This window comes from Phytophthora infestans, genomic scaffold (genome assembly GCF_000142945.1).
Source record: "Phytophthora infestans T30-4 supercont1.6 genomic scaffold, whole genome shotgun sequence".
NCBI classification, from domain to species: Eukaryota; Oomycota; class Peronosporomycetes; order Peronosporales; family Peronosporaceae; genus Phytophthora; species Phytophthora infestans.
In genome coordinates this window covers 932,424-953,664 of record NW_003303753.1, presented here as the reverse complement: position 1 = coordinate 953,664, position 21,241 = coordinate 932,424, and the positions used below count along the sequence as shown (strand labels likewise).

The window sequence follows — 21,241 nt, the reverse complement described above, 5'->3', positions numbered from 1 at the left end:
TTCCGAGAGATGGGGAACCGGTGAGTGCCCTCCCATATAGCAACCCGGTGCTTGGAGACGAAATCCCGGAACGCCCGAGCGAATACCCCGAGTCGCCCACGCACATCACCCCTGAAGCTAACCGGGATCCACCGGTGTGGTGACCAGTGTATCCCACGGGGCAGCACTTGTCAGTTTCCTTCCACGAGGGGTCTGGTGATGAGCGAATCCACGTACCCGGCCCTCGGGATGGCGTCCGCTGTCCGAGGGAATATCCACTCAGCCCGAAAAGGCAACTCCGGAAACAGAACCGTGATCTTCATGGAGATGATCGCAACTCGGTTCAATTTCTTGGCTGACCAAGGCTCGATGTCTCTGGTAGCGAAGGCCACAGGAGCACGTCTACGAGGAATGAAAGCAGCATCCGGACCGAACGGAGCCACGGGGAGCATCCCTGGCAGTGACGAGTTAGGGGGAGCGGGGATCAAGACAGATCCAGGGGATCCGCCACCGTGAGGCGATCCCGGGGATCCGCCACCATGAGGCGATCCTGGGGAACCGCCACCATGGGGCGATCCTGGAGATCCACCACCATGAGGCGACCCCCCTCCACCAGATCCGGGAGATCCGCCACCAGGCGCCCCCCCTCCGCCAGATCCAAGGAGTCCGCCACCACGAGGCGACCCCCTCCCACCATCACTGCCCGATCCACCGTCACTGTCGACGTGGATCGCAGATCCCGCAGTGACGCCTCCGGATCCGGCTGTGCCAGCGACTTGTAGAGGCGGCGTTGAGAGGGATCTCCGCCGGGCTTCGGATCGGGATTGGGATAGAGCCCGCCGCGTGTCTTCCTCCAAGGCCTCCTCAGCGGTTCGAGCCTCCTCTGAATCCTCTGGACTCTCGTCGTCATCGTCGTCGTCGTCATCGTCCTCATCGCTTAGAGTGAAGGGATACGGGCCGGCAGACGGCGTACGCTTTGACGACGATCGGTTAGGAGGCCCTGAGCCGTCGGACCAGTCAGATTCCTCATCCTCATCGTCCTCCGAACTACCCAGTCCACACCCAGGGGGAATGACGCGTTTAGCTTTCTCCTTCCCGGGTCCAGTACGGGCCGGCGGAGGGTTGGTGGAAGCGGACTGAGGAACGATGGGCGTCGTCACCGAAGGACCAGGGGTGGATCCCGTCTTGGACGTCGATCCCGGTTTGGATACGGCCATAGACCCAGTCTTGGACGTCGTAGACCCAGTCTTGGGTCCGGATCCAGACTTGGACGTAGTGGTAGATCCAGTCTTGGACGCCGAGGTAGACTTGGATCTAGCGGTGGATCCAGACTTGGATCCGGCACCTGACTTCGAGGGAGAAACGGAAGTCTTGGGCGCGGGTGTAGATCCTGCCTTGGACACAGAAGTGGATCCCGCTTGCGGAGCAGATTTAGAAACCGGAGTCGTTTTGGGCTTGGCTTTCGGGGAAGCTCGGGCCTGCTTATGGGGACGGGAGGATCCGGTGCTAGGAGCGGGAGATGTACTACGCGGGCGTTTCGCAGTCGACGAATCCGCCCCACTTACCGTCGGAAGAGGAGCAGAAACGCTAGCAGCCTGAGAGGGCCCCGACAAGGGAGGAAGTGGATCCGAGACGGCAGCTGTCACCAGCGCCAGTCGTCGACGTGCCAAATCGCGCTCCGACAGGCCGCGATCGCGCTCCAGGATCAGCTGTTGCTGCTGAGTTTGGGCTGCGGAAAGTTGATCCTGGAGTTTCGCGGTGGTCGCATCTGCTTTCCTCAATTTGTCACCTAGATTGACAATAACAAGTGAATATGGAGTTACTAGCAAGGGCTAAAAGAGGATCCACGTACTCATGCGGCGAAGCTTGGATTCCAGCTCCGTTAGCGCACGCTCGGCATCCGCCCACTCGGTAGTCGCCTTGTCCCGCTGGAGCTCGCTGTCTGCCAGTTTCGTTTGGATCTCGTCCCGCAATCGAGTCATACGCACGAATTCTTCAAGCGCGTAATCTCGTCCGGCAGACGCCCTCTCGAGCGACTCCTTGGTGTCTTGCAACTCCTCAGAGAGTTGAGCCAGGGCTACATCCGGCGACGAGGGAGGTGGATTTGGCGCGGGGGACCCTCCACGCGCCGACCCTAAGGCGGATCCGTCATGGGCGGATCCCACATAGTCGTTGGTCACCACCTCCTCCTGGGCCAAACGCAACTCGTCACGGAGGCGGTCCAAGCTCACATCCGCAGCTGCCCTAGCAGTCTGGGAATCCTCCAGATCCCGCTCGAGGTCGTGGATCCGGGATTGGAGTTGGTGGATCTCAGATCCGGCGAGTGCCATCTCCCTAAGGAGATGGTCGTTGTCATCTCGCATAACGTCTCGTTGACGGGAGGCGCGATCCAGCCGTCCGGTCAGGTCGCGGATCTCGACCGCCTGATCAGCCAACAGGAGTCGCAGGTCCTGCGACCGAGAGGCCGCACGGTGCTCCCACCCCTGGATCTCCATCGCTTGGTCATGGATTTGGGCCCGCAAGGTCTGAAGTTGGGTAGTGTGTAGAGACGCAGCTTGGTCTTGGGCATCTTGAGCCGTCTGGAGCTCCGCCGTCAGGGTTTGCACCTGATCGGAAAGAGCCTGGGCTAGAACCCGCAGATCGGTGGGCGACATGGAAGACGGACTGACCGGAGGTGTGGTGGATGGGACCTTGCCCGACGATTTGCCGGTACGCTTGGCGGGAGACATGTGTCGCGAAGGGGAGAAAGCGGTTGTGGATGCTGGTGATGCACGTCGTGGACGCTGTTGTGCAGCGCCGACCACGTACAGGAGGCGATTGTGGTGAAGTGCTTTCTCAGAAATAAGAGAATGGTCCTGACGCGGGGTCACTATCCCGAATCAGTGACAATTTCAAGTGATTATAGAGGATTTGGGTTGTTTGGCACGGGTGCAAGTTGCCTGTGGTGGATTAGCCATGGCGAGCAGCACCTCGTATGGAATGACGATGGATCTGATATGAGCGATGTACGAGAAGGCAAGATCCACCAAGACTTACCTCGGATCCACCCTTACCTGGATTCACTAAGATGGATATGGGATATACTATACAAGAGTGAAACGCAAAGGCAAGGGAACACCCGCAAGGCAACCCTACGGCCAGATCCACGATCTAGGCCCTGGATCCACAAGCTCGAATATTCGCTTAGGATACGGAACCATCCACGGACGCAGAGTGAAGATTTTCCACTGCTGCTCCACCCCATCCCCACGTCTCGCCAAGACACTCAAGCTTCACCACTTGAACTCGTCGGAAGTTACCGAGAGAGCAGATCCCGCCCTACCGACGGGTACACAAGGTGAGGAAAGTTCAGCAGAACACGGATCATCGGGGGACCCCCTCCGTTAGTCGGTGTCTGGGCGCAGTTGGTAAGTTGGATCTGGCAATCTCGCAGATTTTGCTGATCCCGCTACACCACACAACCAGTCATGCATCAAGATGATCAAGAACCCAGTGAACCATACAAGCACATCGATATTAAGTACCATCACATTCGTGATGATGTCAAGCGCGGTGAAGTCAAGCTGGAGTACTGCGAGACCTCTGTGATGCTGGCGGATATCATGACGAAGACGCTTCCGGGGCCACGTCACAAGGACTTTGCGACGGCGCTCGGAGTCAACGCGTGTTCGCATTGAGGGGGCGTATTGAGGGGTACCGGTTTCAGACGGTAAATACCCATAAACGGGTAACCCAAACCGGCCCAACTCGATCCCGCGATGATTATGGTACGTTGATTACGCTACCGATGATTAGGCGAGTAGGATGATTGGACGAGTGTTGGTGATTGGATGCGCCAAATGACTGGATGACCTAGGTAGTGAGGACAGTTTAAGCTCCGATAAATCAATCACTTCGGAATCTTCATTCTTCCCCTCAAGTGTCTTCACTCCAGTCTTCTCCCAGAGTCGTGACTCTTCCCTTCGCTTCGAACAAGCCTAAAATTTCCAAGACCCGTGACCTATATCAATGTCCGGACTAATTTACTAAATTTTTGTACATAGAAGATAAGGGTTTAAAGGATTATAAGAGAGTAAGGGTCAGCTGACCCTAACAACAACAGAGCCGAATTTTTTCTGGAGCACACAAGTTAAGCGTCGAGGTAAGTACCTTACACTTAGTGGTCCTGTAGGGTATGCGTACCAATGAACAGCGACATTCCTGAAGTTAGCGCTCGTTTTCGATCAGACCAAGAGACTAGTTGAGCGTTTGTGTTTTGGTTTATTCGCTTTTTGAGGGAAATTCGGGTACTGCCTTACCGATATTAGAGATCTCGAACTTGATCGTATTACCGCAGATAACTTACAGTCTGAGTTATTCTCGGGCACCCCCGTAAAAGAGTCAAGGAGGCTAGGAAATCTTCCGCTGTTGGTGCCACGGGGTATTAAAGAGACGAGGGGGGGAGACATACAGGCGAAGCTCGCGCCTGTTACGTTTGAGTGTTTTGCCTACTAGCGTAGACAGTAAGAAAAGGAAGCATCGACTCAGGGCGATGGGTCTTATTTGGTTCCTTCAGGTACGCCCCAAGTTTTGCCAGCCGTCGTGGAAGGTCAATTGTTGTGCGCAGAGGCTCGGTACATATTTTGGTGAATCTCTGCATCACTCTACGTTATCCTCGGCCACAGCAAGCCGCGGCATGAAAGGGATCACTGGACCAGGTGTTGGAGCTGTGGCGCTTATTTAATAAAGACTGTGCAACTTAACAAGGGGCTAGGGCTTTTGTTAGATATATCGTATCTGTTTTAGAAGGGATTAAGCTGCCGTAGTTGCCCCAAAACGGTCAGGGCAGCTGGGGCAAAAATGATGGAATATTATTGGACAAGAAAATTGCCCTAGATAACCTGCCCCCGAATGAAACACCCCCCTAAAAACCCTCTCAAATGTACTGCCAAATCACTTGCATAATGAAGCTGTTGAAGTGTGGGATTCAACGGAAACCTTGCTTTTACTTAGTACAAGCCTGAGTCCCCGCCCTATGACCCAGTCGGCCGGACAAATAAAAGGACATAATCTTCGCTGTATTTTCTTGGAAATACTGTCCCGAAGACCGACCTTAAATTAGTGGTTCTCACAGGATAGCGTTCCATCAGCGTTCCGAGAATCTGATTGGGTAGTAAAACATGCGATCTGCTAATCTGCCAACCGTGAGAACCACTATTATAATACATGTACTATAATTTTGAAGACTAGTCTTCGTTCTAACCGCGCGTGAGCCAGTCTGGTGTCCTCGTGGTCGTAATAGTAAATACAAAAATGTCACTACTAACATATGAAATTGATCATTTTGTCCTACCGATAGAACAAAAATGCTGAGTTTACTTAAGTTGAGAATGTCTAACTGGCGACGATTGCTAGTTTTAGCTATCAGTGCATGTTGTGTTACAACGGACACACGACAGATCCTGAATTCGAAATTGCTCCTTACAAATATAAAGTCAAATTGTGCGTCTCATAGGCAGGGGCCAAATATCATATGATCTTTTTGATATTAATAGTACTATTTCGATATTAAATATTAATAGTAGCTCATTTTTGCAAAAAATGACATAATATTTTAATATTAACTCGGAGAACTAAAAAATACTAGATACTACTTGATATTTTATGATATTTCCCCACTTAAGTACGTTTCTTCCTCTGTGAACCGAGCGGAGCCAAATTACTTTTTCGATCAGGTTCTAGAAAAGCAGTAAGGCTTTAGTATTTGCTCTAGTATTTCACTGTGCAAACGCTTGCAGCTGTTTAACGTTGATAGAGCGAAATCAAGACATTTGTTCTTGTTCTCTACCGATCTCCTCGTCCACATCGTGCGTCTAATAAACCTGCTGCCTGTGGCGCTAGATTAATGCGCTCAGCAGTGCCAACGCACGACGCCAACCTTGCCGTCACTCTCACAATTGTCCCTCCCTCACGGTAGATTACTAATACTTCAGCTAGTCGAGTGTAACCTATATATGATTAGTTAATTTAGCCCGATTACGCAATCTTTAAAATATAATATCGTATTAACTAATATTAAGTTGATATTTAATAATATTATATTGTCTCAGAAGAAAATATTAGGTGATATTTTTTATATTAACTGGTCTACAGATGATATTTATACAATATTAACTTTCACCGATTTTGGAGTTACCATTAACCCCTGCTCATAGGACACATTCTGATTGGAGATACTGTAATATGGTCGCATTTGTGCTGATGATTTGTTCTTGCCAATTTGAGAACTGCAACCATGAAACGCCAAATTCTAGGCTCTCGATTGCAAGTGTATTAGTATTTCGGCTTTTCATCTTCACCTGAAAAACCTTTTTTCAGGGGCTCCCGATAATGAAGCGCAGTGGTTTCGTTGAAAGGTCGGCTTCGAACGATTTTACCGGTTCTCTCACCAACGCTTAAATTTCAGAATCCATGGATATATGCCAAAGTTCGACAACAACTACTTACTCGTCCCAAGGAATTTCTCATTTCGTCAGACTTAATATTTACTCGGGGGTTGGTGCGGGTCTTCCAATGCGATAGACCTTCACAGGTTGAATCGACGGCCGTGAGAGCTGAATGGTCCTAAGCTTCTCGGTCAGATCGTCCTCTTCAGTGCGTTCGTGCTCAGGACCTGAACTCGAATTTGTCGAGTGCGTTGGAGTCTGCTTCTCCCCGCTGGGACTACCAGAAGGTAATGAACTCAGCACTGTTGCAGCCGATTTGGTTGACACGAGAGCAGTAGGACTAGATGGAGCGCCATCAGGTGCGAGGGCCCTTGCTGGAGGCGCATTATCACTGACGCTGCTTGGAGGAAGCAGTTTGAGAGCGTCCTGCTCTACCTCTTTATCTACCATGCTCTTGAAAAAATGTTCAGCTCGAGCGTCCACTACGATGCGGTCCACCTCACTTAAAATGGAGAAGTTCGTAGCGTCGGCGTTCTTGGCATAGAAATTGTGCATCACCTGTCGCACCATTTCCAGCTCGCCGTTAAGCATGGCATCCCGCTCGCTCTCGTATTTGGCAAACACGCGATAGAGGTCGAACGTCACAGTTTGCAGCGCCGCCCGAGCCTTGTGTAGCTTTTGTTCGTTGCGCTCCAACCGCTGCGAAGACTTCCCGGAATCTTTTTGTTTCCGCAGCTTGTTGAGCTTCTGTTCATATCGGTCGAACTCGAGCTTGATGGCTTTGCGATAGGAAATCTGCGACTGCACCGACTTCATTGCGTTGATGTGAATCTCCAAAAAGCGCACGGCACCGGACAATACAGCGTCCTGAACAATATAACAGGAGTTGGAACACGATGAACGCAACCGTTTCTCCCTAGTTATTTGCACCAATTGCAAACGTCACATACCGCGTTGAAAAAGTGTTTTTTGGCCTCCTTGGTCTCGTTGATAGCGCACATGGCATGTCGAAACTTCTCCGCGTCAGCTCCCTTGCCAACAGCATCCACACTTACAACACACCACACGTCCGCACCAAGACTGGCACATGAAGCGCAGTACAGTGGGAGCGCCATCGTGCGGTAGTGCTCCAGACTCTTACGGATGTCCAGCAGCTTTTGCAGCAGCCCCAGGAATCGCTGTTCATGCTGCTCGTACACATCGTCGGGGGATGCCAGTTGCTGCTTAAGCCCCATACCACCAGAAACGTCATTTTCCGCTATTTTCAGAGCCGAGCAAAGTGGCGTCACGTACCTTGTGCACCCGACACATGATCTGGTACTGCAGTTTGCGCTTGTGATGCAGCCACACCATCCTCCGGCGCTGCAGCATCACACTCACTCCGAGGGACTTGTCCGAACCCCACTTCCTGTCCGTCCTGTAATGAAAGCACGATCTTGGAGAAGCTGCATATTAATACACACCACTCGCCTCGTCCTCAGCTCATAAGACAGAGCCAAACTTATTAATAGCGTTAGGCTTATTTCAAAAAATAAAGAAATCCGCGCGAAAATTTGAGTTGCATCTACTATCCAATATACAGTACATCTCCTAAACCATTTCTTTAATTCCTTCGATCAACACAAATATGCAATCTCGAAGTCTTAGGAAATAGATACCCGCAATTTGTTGTCTGGTCGTTAGGCATCAATCAATCAAAGCAAGTCCGAGTCGAGCCAGATGGCCGAAGCAAACCCCGCCAATGACGCTAGCCGTAAGCGGAAGCGCCAGCGCCGTAAGAACCGCAAGAGCAAGCAACTGTCACCGCAGCAGGGCCACTACGCCGATCCGCTCTCGCCTATTGCCTCCACGCCCATGAAGCTCCAGCACGCCAAGTCGACAGGTACAATTAGCACTTCCGGTAGCAATCCTACTGCAGTGTATTTGATCATTCAGTTCCGTATCACCTAGATCACAGCAAGTCCACCAAGTCCAAACACGCGCCACCGTCTGATGCTCGCAACGAGAACGTGTCCAAGTCCGAAGTGGAGGAAAAGCTCCACTCGCCGCGGAAGTTGCTGGAGGAATACGATCAGCAAGACAAGGATGTGAAGAAACCGAGAGCAAAGAAGGCGCGTACTCTCAACTACGACTCGGCGTCGTCTGAGAAGCAGGGGGAAAGTGCAGACACCAGTGCCAGTGAAGACGCCAACGACGAGCTGTTCTCGCCCGCACTAAGGCCGCCGAGGGCCTCGCGATCGACTAGCGCGTCTCCACCTAATGCTCGAGCACGATTGGAGTCAAAGTTTGCACACAGGAGTGCACAGCCTGACGAAAAACTGGAGGAGGAAGCTACTGAAGAGGAGGAGACGGTGGATGCAGAGGAGCAGGACGACGAAGACGCCACACCTCTGGAGCAGGAGTTCAACCCGTACGGACTGAATTGCCATACAATTGTCTTTTATGGATAGTGTGATTGCTGATGGTGAGCTATTGCTACAGATTCTACTTCATGAAGACTTTGCCCAAGTATGAAGATATCGTTGAAGGTAAACGACCCATTTCACTACCAGAGAGGTCACACAATGCGCCCAAAATCTGCCTAGTTTTGGATTTAGACGAGACTCTCGTGCATTGTAGCGTAGACGAAGTGAAAAACCCGCACATGCAGTTCCCGGTGCGTTCATTCGGTGACACTATAACTGTTGGAGAACTCGTTGCTCATCCTTTGCCTTATTTGCCAACCAGGTCACTTTTAACGGCGTAGAGTACATCGTCAACGTGAAGAAGCGCCCGCATATGGAGTATTTTCTCAAGCGCGTGTCGAAGCTCTTCGAAATTGTGGTCTTCACCGCATCCCACAAGGTGTACGCTGAAAAGCTGACGAACATGCTGGACCCGCACCGCAACCTCATCAAGTACGTACCTCAACTGCTCGTGCTCTTCTTGATAACATTGACTCACGTGCTCGCTTGGGTACAGGTACCGATTGTACCGAGACGATTGTCTTGACGTCTTTGGTAACTATCTAAAGGATCTCAATGTCCTTGGGCGCGATCTATCGAAGGTCGTGCTGGTAGACAACTCGCCGCACGCATTCGGATACCAAGTGAACAACGGCATTCCCATTGAGACATGGTACGATGACGCGGCGGACGCTGAGCTGCTGAACCTGCTACCATTTCTAGAAAGCCTCGTAGACGTTGACGATGTGCGGCCGATCGTGGAGAAGCAGTTCCAGATCCAAAAGCTTATCGATGCCACACCCGACGAGGTCGTCTAGATCGTCAACTACAGTGCGAAGGATGGCTAGGTAGTGCATCAACGCGTTCATGTATTAGTTATGCAGATCTGTCATTGGTCAAAAAAGCGTTGAAATTTACGTAGTATGCTCTTTGATTGGCTCACTCCAAATTTAAGAGCACTTGATACTGCACTTCCAGTAACCGCAGGAAAATATGCCGATGGAAACCAGCTACTTGAGTGGTAGATAGAAAATCTGAAAGTGAATTGAAAGTCGTTAGCTTCTTTCTAGCCCTGCTGCTTCAAGCAGTCTACTCCAAAAGATAAACGATTATTGTAACGGGGTACGTAGCCCTTAGTGTACCCTGGTTACATGAAGTGTGACACGTTCGGGATATTTGGTACAAAGTACCAAGGTCGTCCGACATTGAAAGACTTCCAAGCGCGCGGACCAAACCTCTCCCATCTTGGACCATGCGTACAAAACTGGTACCAAACATTGGTCAGACCCAAATTACGTCTCACCAACCCATGCGCTTGGTTCGGACCAAGCAATCTGATTAGAAGGGTTTACCCCAATTTAAATGTTAAGTACGAAAACTACCATACAAATTCTAATCTAGGTCAAGAGCTGCGTACATTATGTAGGAGGCGGACCTGGGGCCTCTGAATCGCCCTGCCACCTACATCAACACCATCTAGATCGCCCTCCTACCGCCTACACAGCCCACAGTTTCCGTAGCGCCTCCACTGTTGCTGTGCGGAGAGTTTAACGTTGCGAGTCCTTAGTCCATTTTTGGTGTCACATCCTAGACCAAGCTGGTACTAAACCGGTCCCAAGTGATGTATCATGTCTAGCCTAAATTTGGGTTTGGTACTTGCTTTAGGAGATTTTTGGAAGTCTTTCATTGCATTTCTATAGGTGACTTATAGTTTGTACAGTATTAAACCCACGCTTTATCTACCTATAAATATACTCAAATTACATTCTACCTTAATTAGGTCACTTCGCTAAAGAGGGGACCTGTGAACTGCCGCTCACTGAGAGTTGGTATACTCTCGGAAGCTAACTTCCTCTAGCGCAAGGTGCTGTGTGACCCCGTTACACTTGGTAGCACTAGTAGTCAATCCACGCCGCCGCGGGTAGACTACCTGAACCTCTCCGAAGTTCGTTGCCATGGACAGGAACGACTTCTCCCATCTGAGCGTCTCTCAGTTCGAGTCGGTTCGGAAGATGGCAGGCATCTTCGGGATAGAGGCCCTGCAGAGCCTGGTGGTGTCAACACCGGCCGAGCAGCTCGAGCGCGTCAATGCGTTTGACGCGTACAAGCAGGGCCTCATCGCGCATGTGCGGGAAAACTTGCAGGCTCCGGCGGCGGAAGCAAATCCGCCTCACCCGAAGCCAATACGGCTGAAGGTAAAGCCGTACGAAGGGAAGGAAGGCGAGAGCCTTCACTTCTGGGTCCGAGAAGTAGAGCTAGCGATGGACGCGGCTCTGATCTCGACCGAGCAACTTCGTATTGCTTTTGCACTCTCCAACCTTAGCAGCCGTGCTAAGAGTTGGGTGTACACACGGGAAGCAACATCCTCTGGATGTTTCACATCCTGGGCTCAGCTGTGTGAACAGCTCCGAGCCGCGTTCCTCCCGGCGAACTACGAGTACCGCCAGCGTTCGCGCTTCCTCTCGTGCAAACAAGGGAGGCGCGAGCTGCACGAGTATGTGCAAGAGATACGGGAGCTCACGGCGTCCCTACTGGAAAACCCACTCAACGAACACATCAAGATGACTGTGTTTATGGACGGCCTTCGAGTGGTCCCCGCACGCACTCAGCTGTTCCGGATGCAGTCAAACACCCTTGAAGAGGCGATTCTAGTGGCCCTTCAGGAAGCGTACAGCCATCACCAGACGCGTACGCCGGCCTCAGCGTGGCCTGGGAGTTCCATGTCGACTCCCGGTGGAACGAGCCCCAACGGACCAGTTCCCATGGAACTCGGGTGCGCCGAACAGCGTGACATCCGCTGCTTCGGCTGCGGGAAGATGGGCCACTTCAAGCGCGACTGTCCCGCGGAAAGACTCCGCAGACGGTCTTTCCCCAAGCCCATCCTCAAGGGTCGCTGGCAGAAGTCAGGATCCCGGGGACAGGGGAGCGCCGGAAACCAGTAGGGCGGGGCGCCCTACTGGGGAAGAACTAAGTCTTCGTGATGGGTGCGCGGGTGGCGCGTACCACGGGGACTAAGCCCCTGAGAGTCTTCGCACTCTCGAATCGGCGAAGAGCAGCGGCGCGTTGCTCGTAGTACACGGTCGTGTACGGGGATGCGATCATCCCTTTAGAATCTTGATCGATTCTGGGGCGTCGAAGAATTTCGCACGCCGCCAGACAGTTGCTCGTAATAGCAACAAGTTGTCCGATGCTTTGAGAGAAAGCAAGGGCAACGGGACGGTGTCAGTGCGACTGGCCGACGGGAAGGTCGTCACTGTCCCCAATGTCCAAGTGGATCTGGCCGTCAAGTTTGAAGACTTTGACAGCCTCGAACAGTTCACTGTTCTCGATATCGATCCATATGATATGCTCCTGGGCATGCCCTGAGCCCTGGATTGACTGGCGAGGCAAGGCAATCGATGCCAGCCGCCCTGCGCAGTCCGACACAGCATTGGTGAGTCATGTTCCCACCTCTGTCAGGACCCGGGGCGCCCGCAAGGGCTGCCAGGGTACCAAAGCATTCGGCAGATGCTTGGGAGTCGTCGACGTATATGACGACTCCGAGGATGTTTTTATTGTGGCAGCGCCCAGAGGAGCGCTGGCCAAGTGGGTAACTTAGGCCCACAAGCGGGTAACTTAGTTCCGCAGACAGCTGTAGCTGTCACGAACACCGAGAACAGCGTGTTCAGAGTGAGTAACAGAGTTCCACACACGGTCGTCCATACCTTAACTGAAGAGGAAGACGTCGGATACGCTTCCTGTGTGGGTAACGCAGTGCCACACGCGGTCGCCCAGACCTTAACTGAAGAGGAAGGCGTCGAACACGCTTCCTGTGTGAATACCATAGTAACACACGAGGCCACGAGTGCCTCGGATATCGCAGCGCCGACATCCCCAGACGTGGGCAGCAAAGCTCCACGTCACGGTCGCCGTCGTCAACTACGCCGCCGCCGCCTCAAGCTGGATCCGAACCTCGTTCAGATCGACGTCGTTTCAAGCGACTCGGAGTCCAGAGACCGGGCTCCTCCGACAAGGCCTGTGGAAAAGTGTTATCACATCTTCGATGGCGAGACCGGTTTACCCGTCAAGGCAGCTGGTGTCCACTTGGAACCGCTGCCAGAGGTTGCAGAGATACAGAACCTCGAGGAAATGACGATTGAGTCTTTCCTGGCCAACCTCAAGGCTGGAGAGATTGCTGAGATGGTGCTCATGAGACCTGAGACCACTCGGAAGGAGCTGAGCTCATCCTCTGTCTTTGACGAGAACGTCCTGGAAGACCTAAACAAGCAGCGTCAGACGTGCTTGGGTTCTGAGATCCTTAAGAACCCCAACGATCTGGTGTATCCTTTGGTGACGGAGTATGCGGACGTGGTGAACAAACACCCACCGACCCAACTCCCACCGGATCGAGGCGTACAGCATGATATTGATCTCGTGTCTGGCAAAAAGTATTGTGTAACGAGGCAATGGCCTCTCCCGCGCGAGCAGTGCGAGGTCATTGATGCCTTCTTCGCCACGAAACCGAAGGCAGGCATGGTGCGGGAGTCGAAATCCCCGCACTCGACGCCAACTTTTTGTGTCCGGAAGCCGAACGGAAAGTGGCGTCTAGTTCATGCTTATAACAAGCTGAACAACGCGACGGTGCCGCCCAAACACCAATCCCGCGAAAGGATGTGTTGTTAAACAACATGGCCGGGAGCGTATTGTACAATGCGCTGGATTTGGTAGACGGATACTACCAGATCCTGATGCGAGAGAGTGACATCCCGCTCACCGCGGTGAGCACTTCAAGCGGCATGCTTTGGGAGTGGCTCGTCATGCCGCAGGGCCTGTCTAACGCCCCGGCGACGTTCAATCGCCTGGTGACGCAATTGTTCCGCCCTTTGCGTACCTTCGTACAGACGTACTTCGACGACATATTCGTCCATAGCGGTGCCGAGGGAGGCAAGACGGCCATGGAGGTGCATCTGGGGCACCTCCGTCGAGTGTTGGACGTAATGCGAGCAAACAAGCTCTACGCCAACATCGACAAGTGCGTTTTCGCGTCACCAGAGATTAAAGTTCTTGGTTGCTTCGTAAGCAACGTGGGCGTTCGGGCTGACGCTCAACTTGGTATTCATATAGGCTTCCACTTGTTTCCGCAGCGAAACTGGTCTCACATCCGAGACCTGGGAGGAAACAGCTTTCCGAGCCTCTCCCCCACTTAGAATAGAGGAGTCGGCGTCTCCTCGAAGAGTGAGATGTGGTGTTGGAAATCCCACGTGAACTCTAGCTACAGATGTAGTTAGGATGTTCCCACAACAATACGTCTACTAGGATAGTAAACGATCGTTCGGGCGGACCTGAAGACCCCAGTTCTGCCCTTGCACCGGGACAAACTGGACCTTGTAAACTACTTATATAGGCCAACCAGTAAAATAAGAACACGCTACTAGCACGAGCAAAGCTAGCAGGTGTTTTGAATCCTCGTGGTCCCAACAGCGGAAGGGTACCAGGCACGGGTAAGCCTTTTACGAGATCACCGAGTGTTCAACACTCGGCTGGAAGAAATAAAAGGGAGGCAATTCAAGCACTCCCAGTCGTGCAAATAGGCAACAATAAGCCGTCACGTAAAACCTCCCGATAATAATCGGCCAATACACAAAGTCTCTTGGCCTTGCCGGATGAACCCTCGCTACAGAGCTTCGAGTTCACCGACAGGCATAGCACACTCAAACAAGCTTGACCTGACGCTTACCTTGAAGCCGGACGTCGCTCTGTGTGCTTGAGTGAAAATTCTGTTCTGTATTTAAGCTTACCCTTTCGGGTCTATTCCTAATAAGAAGTCCTAATCAAGTATACAAATATCAAGTGAACAATGATCCGTTATGGATCTTCTTGCATGCCAAGCGTCGTCTGCACTGTCGCATGAGCATCTTTAACGGTCCGCGCCCTGTCCCAGACGGTAAACGTGTCTTCCAAAGGTCGCTGAGTATTCCGCGAACTCATCCCAACCGCCACTGAGGGTTCGTACCGTAGATGGTCCGCTGAATGCGAATCCGGCCAGTCCATTATTAATAATAAGGACAGCCTGGATTCAGTGACATAGGGCCGTATCTGATACTTGTTGAAAACTCGGAGGTGACGCCGTCGAGTCCCTTGCACCTTGGCGTCTCCGTACATCACCCGACCGAGGGTTCGTCGCTTGAACAACTTGGGCGGTGTCACGTCTTTGTCGACGGGTGATAATCCGCAACCACGGAGAAATCACTACACCACAACTGCCCCTGTCGCAATGGAAGCCACGGTACTGGTGCCCGTTGTGACATTTCTTCATTCTTCAATTCACCATCTCGCCACCGTATGTCCAAGCGTCTGATTCGAGCCGTGTCCGACGCTTTTTAGCGTCTCAATCCTCGTTGACGTCGCGAACGTGAACAGCTGGAGGTGCGTCAGCTCATCCTTCTCTTGAATCATCGGCACCTTGCTCATCATCTCGCATTACTCGACTTGTTTCTCAGGAGGGCAAGGCCGAGGGTTCGAACGTCCCTCAGTCTGCTACACTTCCTCCGACAGCGACGTCATCAACTGGTCCTTCGGCGCTTCCTGCCCCAGACTCTTCACTCCCTGCGGTAGCTCCTGCAGCACTCCCCGTCGTCGCTGAATCCGCGGAGATGGATCCTGCTGCTCCTCCTGCCCCAGCTGGTGGTCCACCACCACTCACCGAAGATTCGCTGCGCGCCATGCTGGCTGAAAGTACGGAGGCATCGGTCGATCACATGATGACCTCGATAATCCCGTACTTGACTGCAATGGCTCGTCACCAAGTGCAGCTCAGCGTTGCGCCTCCTCTCCACGGCGATGTACACACTCAACGTCGCCTCGAGACTGCTGTTGGTTTCGATGATGTCCTCGCTGCATGTTCCACGACGTTCTCCAGCATCTCAGCTAACTGTTGAGGTGTCCCGCGTGACTTCGTTTGCAGTGGTCGCTCTCCGGTCGGCATTCATGTTTTCTTATTCTTAATCCACTTCCACAGCGTAATCATGTTCATTTTGTTCTTCAAATGCATATACAATTTGTTGTTGCAGTAACGTTCTTCGTCTGTTACCACAGGCTGCATCGCCCTGTGGACAGTTCATGCGTGATCCAGTCACGCTAGTCTTCGTCCGCCACTTGCGCCATCTGTAGCCGATTCTCGCTCTTCTTGGCTCGCAAATAGTCGTACAGCAGACCTCCACATGACAAGTTTGATGATGGTTCCCACGTTGTATCTTCATAGCCAACCCACTTGACTTTGAACTCGCGTACAGCACGCTCCGTGCTCGTCGTTAGTGGTGTTCTGTCGTCGAGGATGGCCTCGACTTCATATTCACCGGCAACTTGGTCTGGTTCCCAGCTGTCCTCAGGCAGTAGTTCCTCATCGAAGTCGAGTCGTGCTTCATTAGTCGCGTCAAGTACCAACCGAGTGTTCGGTCGACTGTTGATTTCGTTGACAGCCTTAAGTCTTGACACATGCACTACTGGGTAAAAGCGATACCCACTTCGATCAGGCAGTTCCAGCTCGTACGCAAACTTTTCCACCTTGCGCTTGATCCGAAAGGTCCATGCCATTGGTGAGCTAATTTCTTCGTCAAGCCCGGTTTGACGCGTTCCATGTACAACCACGCCCGGCTCCCAATCTCAAAAAGAGATCTCGGTGGAGCTCTTGCAGGATCTTCCATCTCTTCCGAAGCTTCTGGAGTGTTCGCCGAGTGTTCGTTTCCACTTGGTTGAGGTACAGCAGCTTTTTCCAGTCGACTCAGGGCATCATTATGCTTTTTAGCCCTTCGCTCCTTTTCTACAGCCTGATAATCTTTGGCCATAGTGAGGGCGACCTCATGTTGTCGATTGATCTCGCGCCGCCACGCCAGTGCGTCAGACTGCTTGCCGAGTCCTCGTTTGAGTGATGACGACATTGCCTGCAACGTCGACTGCGCATCCCAACCATGAACGAGGTAGAACGGCGTTTCCTTCCTCGTAGTGTCTTGAGAAGTATTAATAGCAAATACTAGCTTCTCCGCGATTTCGTCCCAATCTTGCTGTAGAGGGTCTTCCGCGTACACCCGTACGGATCCCATCACCGACTTCACCGAGCGTTCCTGCTGTCCATTAGCCTGTGGCCGATAGCTCAAAGTCGCTCGTGATCTTGACTGCATCATCTCTGCAAATGCTTGGAAAACCTCGCTCATGAAGCGTGGGTCGCGGTCGTGCCTTATTAATGATGGGGCTCCGAATCGTCGGTACACACGTTCTTCGAACACTTGGGCAACACTCAGTGCAGTCGTATCTGACATAGCCTTGGCAATAACGAATCCCGTGAACGAGCACTGAAATAGGAGCAACGCCGTGTTGCCCCTGCGAGATTTCGGTAGTGGGATCACAAAATCCATCGAGACGATCTGGAAAGGTCGTTCGGCTAGTACGTTGCCAGGTGAGTATCCACGAAACTGTGGACGGCTTTTACTCGAGCTGCAATCTGGACAGGACTTCACGTGCTTCTCCACGTCTGCGTACAAGCCGATCCAATATTAACCGGACTTAACGCGGTGGAACGTTCTCACCACACCTTGATGTCCTCCTTCCAGCGAGTCGTGACAGTTTTGCAGGACCTCTTGAATCATCGTTGTTGGTACCACAAGCCGCAGCTTGGTCTCCTCTTGCCAACCGTGGTCGTACCGACGATTCAATCCAAGATAGTGAAGCACGCCGTCTTCTGATAACACGAACCGGTCAGCATACTTCCAGGCATCTCGAGCTTCTTTGTAACTCAGCTCTTGTGCTTGGCCCTGAAGCACCTTCTTGATGTTAAACCACTTCTGTTCCTCGTCTTGTGCCACTAGTATCCGTCTGCGTCGCTCCCGCTGTATCGCTACCGGGTCAACATCTTCCGCATCGGGAAATGCCGCTGGTACAGTCTTGTGAGGATGGTCTGGCAAATCCTGGCCGATTGAATCTTCGGTGGACGTCTCTCGTCGTTCTTCATGCTCTTCTTGAGCTTTTGAGACATCCTCCGAGTGTTCATCTGCAAACCTGACGCGTTTCTTGGCTTTCGTCTGTCGCCGAGTCATCACTGCTATATTACCATAATCGCACTTTGGTGAGCTGTAATCAACCACGAAATTTTCGAAAGTTTTCCACTTTGAAGACTCGCTGCCTGACAGTACATGTACTTGACGCTCTGCTCCTTGTGACGAAACATCTACCGAGTCTTCATCCGGCTCGTAGATCATTTCCTGGATGCGGTTCAGCGATGCCAATTCCGACTTGCGAGTTTCAGCCAAGATTACCCGACTGACCTTTGATTCCAGCGCTTCAGTGGCTAACGAATCCGCGGCCGCGTTGTATTCTCGTACAACGTGAAGATATTTAACTGATCGAAGCTTGGCCGTGAGTTCCTTGTGAGTATTCAGCAGCGCTAGCAAAGTTTCCTTCCTGCATGCGATCACCCCTAGTGATTGTTGAATCGCGAGCCTTGAGTCACCAACGATGACTAAATCCTCGGCACCGTGCGCAATAGCAGCCTTGACACCGTTTATCATACCTGTGTACTCTGCCTCATTCACCGTGGTGGCCGAGAGGTAAGCGTTTGCAGCAATCACTACCTTCCACTCAGGAAGGCTCCACAGCACCCATGAACAACTCCCGTAGCCACCGTACTTCTCTGTCTTCGCTGATCCGTCAAAAGACATGACGAATCCGCTGTAATTACGGGAAAGCCTGGCGTACAGCAACGCGGGGTCCATTCGAACAGTCGGGAAACCCTTGTTTGGAGGTGCCACCGGCGCGAGCGAGTCCTCCAGGTCAACGAAGCTCGTGATGCTTGACTGCAGTAGCTGCGCAAAGGCGACATCCTTCTCCTTCACGCGCTGCACCTTAAGGTGCCACTGCGATAGCAGCACTGCGAACTGGACCGCGCGTCCGAAGAGAGACTTCGACTTATGCACCCACTCTAACGTCGAGAATCGTGTATAGACATGTAGCGTCTTTCCTGCCAGCTGGACGTAACAGATCTTCAACAGCAGAAGTAACGCCAAAACTTCTTTCTCAGCAGGATGGTAGTTCATCTCGGCCTCCTTGAGCACCCGACCGAGGAACCGTACGGGGTGTAACTTGCCTTCATGTTCTTGCATTAGCGTAGTGCTCAACGCCCATTCATTCGCAAAGAGCATGACGTGAACTTCTTTCGACCGATCGAAGTGCCTGAGGATGGGTGAATGTGAAACACTCGTCTTCAATTTTTTGAAGGAACGACGTGCCACAGAAAGGCCACCTTCAACGACAAAGTCTTCATCCTTGAGCTGGTACAGCGCCGCACCGTAGACCGCGAAGTCTTGAATGAAGCGGCTGTAGTAATTAACCGCTCCAAGAAACGACTGCATGCCCTTCTTGCTCGTTGGAAACGAAAGCTCGGTGATGGCCGCAAGCTTTTTGGGGTCAGCTCTGATACCTTCTGGCGAAATTTTATGCGACAGAAAGTCCACCTTGGGTTACCAAAAGATGCTCTTGGTGAAGCTAATGCTGATCCGACACTGTGCAAAGCTTGCTAGCAATCGGTCCAGCGTCGCTAGGCAGCTGTCGAAATCCTCGCCACCGAAGCAAATGTCATCCACAAACGACCGTCGACCAAATACAGGTACCAGCGATGATTCGTCTGGCTCCCCGTTCGTAAACATGTCAGCGACGGGGCTGTTGACGAGTTGTAGTACAGGGTCGGTCTCTACCGGTGCTTCGCGGTCTGCCGCGAACTTCGTTTGAAACGAATTCTCGGCGCTTGGCCCACGACGTTCCTTGGCCTGTTCTTCAGCTAAACGCATCCTCTCCGAGTATTCAAACCAACCTCCTTTAGGTTGAACGAACCCCCAGAGTGCGTTGTCAATCATACGCTGGTAGATCATCGGCGCGTTCTTTAACCCAAGGGCATGCGTAACCACTCAAAATGCCCTAGTGCGCAGACGAACGCTGACACTTTACGCGCTCGCAAGGTCATCATGACCGCCCAGAAGCCGCTTGCTGCATCCAGCGAGCAGAACCATAGGTAGCGCTCGAGATCTGTTAACAGGTCGTCGACTAGCGGCATTGCATACTCCATGATCGCGGTGATAGCATTCACCATCTTGTAATCAATGCAGAGCCGGATGTCCAGCCCGTTCTTTTTCATCACAATCACGATCGGCGATGCCCATGGACTGTCTGAAAAGACGATCAGTCCTGCACGCAATAAAGCGCGCAGCAGCTCGTACAGCTTGCCGAGAAATCGCAGCGGCACGCGCCAGGCACGCTGTTTAATTGGGGCGTGCCCCTGTGTGTCGATATCGCATACCGCTCCGTAGGCTGGCGGCGGCAGTGCGTTACCACTAGCAATCAGGATGTGCTCGTGGTTCTTTAGCGTCGCGACTAGACGTTCTCGGCGTTCAGTCGACAGCTCAGGATCAGCAACATTAGGCGCAGTGTAGTCAATTGTCGTGTTGATCTCTTCGGTCAGGTCCGGCAGGAATGCCAGCTCCTTCGCGTAGTCGTCCAAGCCAATGTTGTTAGCTTGGTGTTCGTAGAAATCATTTCTCGTATCCTCCGTTGCTTCATTTCCCTCGGTTGTTAACACTCGAGCAACCGAGATGTATGTTCCGTCCAACGCCGCTACGGATTCTTCCCTTGACTCAACATTGGCATCCGCTTTGATTTCAACAGTCGGTATTTGGTCCATCCTGGTTTCCCATCTCTGGGCCCCCTGCCGAGTCGTCGTTCGCAATATTGAATGCGTGGGCCGCCGACATATTGGGTTGTTGACTTTTGTTCCGCTCCTCGTTCTGCCGCTGTCTTGACATTTCGCAATTCGCACCAATCTTGCAATGAATACTCGGTGCCGTACTCAACACCTTCTGCGCGATGCCTGTATCCTCTGGATCAACCACGGGTGGCTCGTTCGCAGATTTGGTGACACACAAGGCCGGGACAGCTTCGTCAAAACGGGTGACTCCATTCAATCCAGTGCCGTTGCTTGTCGCTTCCGTGGTCACCCCTGACTGGACACTAACACTCGTTGGCGTATGTACCACGTTCACCGGTCTCGGTAGTTCGTGTGTACGCACTACCGAGGCTTCGTTCGCGTTATTGCCTCCGCCATGGGTTGTCGTGTACGTGTCCAAAGGTTCTGCGGAAGGCTGACCGTCGGCCGAATCCCCGGCTGTCACCCCAGACGCCAGACAGGCTTCCACTCGTTCACGTTCTTCCAGGATCAGTGTCCAGCGCTCTGCACATGTCAGACGATCACTAGAATCCACTAGCGAGTCTTCTAGAGGTCGTGCTAGCACCCCACCGGGTTCTGGGTAGTATGGTCGATCAACTGCTGAAGGCTGAGTTGCAAGCCATTGTTCGTAGATTTCGCATTCACGCTGA

At 52.4% G+C, this 21,241-nt stretch overlaps 2 protein-coding genes across 2 annotated transcripts; one reads left to right on the top strand and one right to left on the bottom strand.

Annotated features, from left to right (window-relative positions):
• Positions 1–6,461: 6,461 nt before the first annotated feature.
• PITG_04536 (uncharacterized protein) lies at positions 6,462–7,812 on the bottom strand (the record flags this gene model as incomplete). Its single annotated transcript, XM_002905262.1, has 3 exons — positions 6,462–7,271; positions 7,355–7,624; positions 7,698–7,812. The coding sequence occupies 3 exons, from the start codon at positions 7,773–7,775 to the stop codon at positions 6,504–6,506; spliced, it is 1,116 nt and encodes a 371-aa protein (XP_002905308.1).
• A 311-nt stretch (positions 7,813–8,123) lies between these two features.
• Positions 8,124–9,765, top strand: PITG_04535 (nuclear LIM factor interactor-interacting protein hyphal form, putative; the record flags this gene model as incomplete). The annotated part of the gene is made up of 5 exons (XM_002905261.1): positions 8,124–8,286; positions 8,355–8,814; positions 8,886–9,060; positions 9,132–9,301; positions 9,366–9,765. The coding sequence occupies 5 exons, from the start codon at positions 8,124–8,126 to the stop codon at positions 9,664–9,666; spliced, it is 1,269 nt and encodes a 422-aa protein (XP_002905307.1).
• Positions 9,766–21,241: the final 11,476 nt, after the last annotated feature.